The sequence below is a fragment of the Globicephala melas genome, chromosome 4, assembly GCF_963455315.2.
Source record: "Globicephala melas chromosome 4, mGloMel1.2, whole genome shotgun sequence".
In the NCBI taxonomy this organism is placed as follows: domain Eukaryota; kingdom Metazoa; phylum Chordata; class Mammalia; order Artiodactyla; family Delphinidae; genus Globicephala; species Globicephala melas.
The window spans coordinates 111,653,551-111,659,750 of NC_083317.1; the positions used below are offsets into that span (position 1 = coordinate 111,653,551).

Consider the following 6,200-nt stretch of genomic DNA (forward strand, 5'->3'; position numbering starts at 1 on the left):
ATACGAGTGCACGAAACATACTTGGCAATTAATAACTTACCTCAAGCATAAAACACATTGTACTTTAGTCAAAGTTAGGTGTTTTGGCATACTGATGTTACATTTTATAAATGAATCTTTATATCACCATCTTTAAGTGTCTCTTTCCTTAACACATTGTTTAATAGATGGGAAAAACCTAAGATGAAGGTTTCACTGTCTTCTGCATGTTTGTGGGCACAGGTGTGTGAGTAACTCACCATCATAGGTTGCATAGAGAGCTATCATTGTCACTGCAATGACGGCAAGCAGCAGGACAAGGACGGAGAGACTGATCTCCAGTGGGGTCCATCGCTGTTTCTTCTTTGGCTTTGGAGTGCTGATATCAGTTATATCCATCTGACTTTCTGATCTGCCCATTACCTAAAGTCTGGAAAAAAAAAACAACCACATTAAAAAGTTTTTTTCAAACTAATCATAATAAATTAATCAATAGATAAAAAGAAGAGATCTATATACAATTTTCTAAATGCTTAATGTGGCTGAATAAAGTAAAAGCTTAACTCATTTTAAATTAGAAATAAAAGTTTTTTGCTGAAAGTCAAAATTCTGATTCTGAAAGCAAAGAGTCTATAGTCACATAAGTTAGACAGATCCTGGTCACAATCTTTTGGATTTTTTTGACATATCACTGAAGATCCAAGCAAAATCAGACAAGGAGACTCAGTTAAATACTCACGGACGATTCCTTCAGCAGTTCATAAGCAAAAAACTTCTGTACCATCATTAAGGAAAGTTTTAAACTCACCCTTCTGAACTTTGTACAACATCAAAGGTGAATTTTATAGCTTGCTCCACTGGCTTCCTTTATAAGCTTAGAAATCAATGACTAATACTTCGAGGTTTTGACTAAGCAATAATTTTAAATATGAATACAGATAAAAACAAAAAGGAACAAACACTTGTAGTATTTTTTTTCATCTTAAAAACATCTTTAATTTTACAGTTCAAAATTACAACAACTGCTAATATGGGTATCTATTAACTGTTCAGACAACATTTTGAAAATGGTCACTCACTGGACCAAAAGTCATGGTTTACAATCTGGGATGAAAGATACTAACCGTAAGTACTGTTTCTTTGTGCAACTGAAGAAGAAGAAAATATGATTAAAAAAATTCAACCTTGCAGGTCAGGATAACAATTAAGATACTTAACTTGTTCTTAAATTAATAATATTAATACTTCTGCTAATTATAGCTGATATTTATTGAGTACTTCCCATGTGCCACTCACAGTTCTTGGTGCTTTGCATGTACTACTTCACTGAATCTTTGTAAGGCGGATTTGAATATTCCAGTTCTATACCTTAGGATAGTGGGGCACAGAAAAGCCAGGTAACTTGCCCAAAGCTACACAAGTAAGAACACATTTACAATGAACACATTTCAAAGAATACAATTACAAAGAACACATTTTGAAAGAAAATTGCATCATCATACAATGGTAGCTACTTTAAACCTTATTGCAGAAGTCTAGGGGGTAAAATTAAGGGGATATTAGCCTAAATATTAGATTTCATTATATTTCTTTTAGAGGCCTAGTGACTCTTTATCAGCTATTCACCAAAGCTTAGAACACACAAGTTCAATTTTTCTGCCTGACTGTAGAAAAGAGCATTGTAAACTAACAGATGAGCTGTGTATAGCCTGATGCAAATTAAGCATATAATTTAGTTCCTAGATGAAGTGACTGCTCAGAGATGCTCTCATAGTTAGAAATCTTTGTTGAATACACATAATTTTCTGAGAGTGTGTTTTGCGGAAACTGAGGCACAGGATAAAGTAGAAACGGATTCTACGTTTGAAGTATGGCCTGGGTGATCAGGCCATCAGTTATCAGCAGATAACTAGGAATTTAATTTCCCCAGTGAGTTATTAATAAGTGAGTCACAGTTGGACTTTAAAGTTCTGGATACAAAGTCTTAAGCATGCTGTCCCTGGGATTACATGAGGCTATAACCAAGGACAGACTATCAAATAAAAATATTTTATTAGACCATGAAAACCATGTCTGCTCAATAAAAGTGGAATGTAGTGTACCTGAATGTTAAAATGTCTTAATGGTTATATGACTCATGTTGGCTTAGTCTCACAGCCTCTTTCTTGGGTTATGATATGGAATTGCATTGATAGTAGCCCTTGGATTTTTAATAGGGGAGGTGGGTGGGGAAAGAAAAGATGGAAACATACTTAACGCTTGGACACCATACAGAGAGGTAAACAATAAAGAATAATTTTCCCGCTTCTCCCAGATGAATTCAAGACTGACTTCAAGAGCATCTGAATATTAATCACATTTGCTTGAGTATTTCCATTTCCTGAGTATTTCTCCCCCTGCTCTGATAATATTTCAGAAAACAATCTAGAGAAACGTTCTCCTGATATATTATAATATGACCCACTTCTCTTTTTAGTTCTTTCTTAGAAAAAACAATTAGTTTCTCTAGTAAAATCTAGGGCCAGGAACCAGGGCAGCCATGGGTTAAATTGAAGCTGCTCATTTGCGCCACCAGGTTTTCACCATGCAGGAAAACTAGTAGGCAGTTATGTCTTTCTCCCTTCTGGGTTACTTTTCCCGGGCGTCTACTTCTTACCCTTGAGACTGGGGTACTGAGGCAGCTGGGCTCTTAATGGTTCCTCACCTTAGCAGAAATTGTTACAGGGGAAAATAAAGGCAGTGACTGAAGCTGTTTAGTCCTTATACCTGAATCAAAATAATATCATCTTTGAATCACTTGCAAACTCTCCATCTGCCCCTCCTATAAACGTCCTGCAAATTTTCAGTCTTTTGCTCCTAAGAAGCACTTTTCAACAGCACTGACCAAAGCAGAAATGAGGCAAGTTTAACCTCCTAATTAACTTTGTCATTCATTTCCAGTAATTCCAATTGATTCACTATTTTCTTTTAAGAAAATAGGGGTCAGAATCTTGAACCTCAGGAAAAAACATATCACCATCCCTCAGATACCTGGATGTCCAATGCAACCACACCCAACCCCATTTTAGAGAGGGGGAAAAGGAGGCAATTATACAAAAGAATACAAAAATTATAAAGTCGATACTTGTAGTCCCATATAAAGCAGGATATCCCCAAACATACCTACATCCTTAAAGTATTCCACCTCAATTGGAGATATGTTGGAAAGTTCAAGCCAAAAAGTAGACATTTCCGCAAGAGAGGATAGAGGATTAGGACATCTACCCTAACGAGAATACTGCAAACTTCAGCTTGACAACATCTCCAAAAGAATAAAAGATTATTTTGCCTAAATAGAAACTGAGTTTCAAAGCAATATACAGCAGCAATTTTTATACCAGTTGAGTGTACACATTACTTTATCACATCATCAAATCAAAGAACCCAGAGGATAACTGGCTTGTTGAAAAGTATAAACCAAAGCAATGTTCATCTTCACAACACATTAGTACATTAACATTTCTGCAAGTCTCTGAGGTTACACTATGCAATTACAGTTTGTATTACGGAAACTGAGGCACAGGAAGCAAGACAAACAGGTTCCACCTATAATGGAGTATAATCTACAAAAATACTGAATCAGTATGCTATACACCTTAAACTAACACAATATTGTAAATCAACTGTACTTCAATTCAAAAAATACAGAGAGAAACAGGTTCCATATTTAGACGATAGCTGCAGATTTGAGGAGGCACATATGGTAGAGGAATCACCTCCTTGTTTCCCCGGACAAGGGAAACTTGTAGGTGTTTCCTGGATCTGATAATACGGAGTTCTGAACGCAAAGCCCCAAACATATTACTCCCATGTGCAGTGTTGCTATACAACAAAAGACACAGCATGGAGTCCAAGATTAAGTGCTGGAACCCAGCAATAATGCCAGCTAGATGCCTTCGTAGTCGGTGTGCAGACTAGTAGCTTCCAAATGCTGACACTGCATATCGAGGTACTTCTTTTCAGTTTAATAAAATTACCATTTGCATCGTATATGGAGGAGGAGTAAACTTGACCAAGAGGCTAAAGAGAACAATTTGGGACTTCCCTGGTGGTGCAGTGGTTAAAAATCCACCTGCCAATGCAGGGGACAGGGTTTCAAGCCCTGGTCTGGGAAGATTCCACATGCCGCGAAGCAACTAAGCCAGTCCTGTACAACTACTGAGCCTGCGCTCTAGAGCCCGCAAGCCACAACTACTGAGCCCGCGAGCCTGTGCTCCACAAGAAGAGAAAGCCTGCGCGCAGCAAAGAAGACCCAACTCAGACAAAAATAAATAAATTTATTGGAAAATAAATAAATAAAGAGAACACTTCAGTTGCAATTACTCTTTTGTTCAAATACTACAAATAGGTTAAGACAGATTAAGGAAACTTTCATCTGCAAAAGAACTCCCACCACCACTCCCACCAACCAACCCTCGAGATTTAAGCACTCTATCAGCATAAATTATGTAAGAGGAAACTAAGGTTTAAAGCAAGATGAAGAAGCAGGATAATGAAAAGATCTTCAGGGTAGGGAAAGTAAAAATAGGCAAGTGAGTTACAAATGAGAAGAAAATCTGACAGAAACCAAAATGAAAACAAACCTTACTTTAAAATACAAACAAAAAACAAAAACAAACAGTGTCTTTACAGCGGAATGGCAAATTCCCAGCCCCCAAATCAGCCAGCCTGCAATTTCGTAGCGCTGATCTCAGTAACCGGACGTAACTCTCCCAGGCAGAGGCTGCAGGAAGCTATGGAAATGAACCTGAAGAGTCGACCTGACATCACTTGCAGAGCCCTCGTCCAGGTCACCCTCTCTAACCCCAGTCCCTCACTCTTCAAGCCTCAGTTGCAGCTTCTTCCCAGGGCACGCCTCCCTCGCCCACAGCCGCGGGGTCCCGGGCGCTCTGATCTCGCCGGACCTGAGCCACGGACCCTGCTCCGTGCGCCTTCCACGCAGCCGCTCCGCGCGGCCGCCGCTCCCCTCCGGCTCCCGTCCCAACGGCTCCCACCGCCCCCGAGGGAAATCTCGCGCCCTTTGGACCCATCTCCCCCCAGCTCCCAGGTGCCAGCTCGCTTTCTCGGGACTCACCCATGGGATTCGGGAGAAGTTGGAGGCTGCTGAGCAGACACATCCCGACCAATGAGCGCACTGGGTCTGCGGGCGGCGGGGAGCGCCGCAGAGGGCTGGTCGGTCGGTGCGTCCGCCCAGGCGCGTCCCGAGCAGCGCGGGCTCCTGGCGGCGGGCGGCGGCGCCGAGCCCAGGCCGGACTCCAGGGAGGTTCCGGGCCCGCCACGGCCCGGGCCCGGGGGCGACGGGGAACCCGGACATCTCTCGGACCCGCACCCGGAGAGACTCACCTTGGTCTCTCAGCAGATCCCGCGCCGGGAGTCGGGCGGCTTCTCCCGCCTGCGCTGGGTCCAGCTTCGCCACTTGCACATCTCCGCGCCCCGCGCGTCTCGGCGCTCTCACCCCCCCACCCCCACCCCGCCTCGCCACTGCAGGACCAGCGAGAGGAGCAGTTCCCTGGGTGACCTGAAGGTTTCCTCTAGGTCTCCCAAATCCTGTCACATCCTGTGAGGGGGCCAGGGGTGGGGGTGTGAGAAAGCCCCCACCCCCACGCCCGCCCCCCCCTCACCCTTCCCCAAAGGGCTTTGCCAAACATTCTTGGAATTGCTTAGCTTCGGGGCTTTCAAGAAAATACACTGCCTCTTCGAGATTCTGTAGTGCTGATAAGGGTTCTATTTCTCTCTCTAATGGACCTGAGACAAAAACATTTCTCACACTCTTCCTTCTCCACTTCCTCGCTCCTTTTCCTCCCTTCAGCGAAGCTTCTTCCTTTCTCAGTTTTTCTTTATTTTTTTTCTCTCCTTGCTTTCTGTTTTTTTTTCTTTCATTCTTTTCTTGCGCTCCCTCCCTCCTTTTTTCCTTCTCTCCTTCCTTTCCTTTCCCCCCTCCCTTTTGCTTACCCTCTCTTCTCTTTCTTCCCTTCCTTTTTCTTGGTGATGTCCAGAGCTACATTCTGTACTGAAACTCTCCACTCCCATCTTCTGACTCTAGGGAATCGTGTAACGTGCGTACCCGAGGGGCTGGAATGGGGAGTGAGAAAGTCAGAGAAAAATAAGCTCAAGTGTGTCTGCTCTACCTACTAAAATTTAGCTATAATGTGTCTGCTGGACCCTTGTCATTTTGATGCAGT

General features: G+C 42.7%; 1 protein-coding gene across 4 annotated transcripts in view; it reads right to left on the reverse strand.

The window, feature by feature from the left end:
* The window catches only part of MME (membrane metalloendopeptidase), a 91,138-nt gene extending 85,669 nt beyond the window's left edge, over positions 1-5,469 (reverse strand). For 2 of the 4 annotated variants that reach the window (XM_030844647.3, XM_030844646.3), the window contains exons 1-2: positions 5,362-5,466; positions 240-409 (exon numbers count right to left, since the gene is read on the reverse strand). In XM_030844647.3, the coding sequence (XP_030700507.1) occupies positions 240-399 (160 nt within the window). In that variant the 5' untranslated portion in view covers positions 400-409; positions 5,362-5,466. Of the gene's footprint in view, positions 1-239; positions 410-1,103; positions 1,128-5,092; positions 5,192-5,361 lie in introns of those variants that run through there. The other 2 variants (XM_060297618.2, XM_060297617.2) reach the window with 2 other exon arrangements.
* Positions 5,470-6,200: the final 731 nt, after the last annotated feature.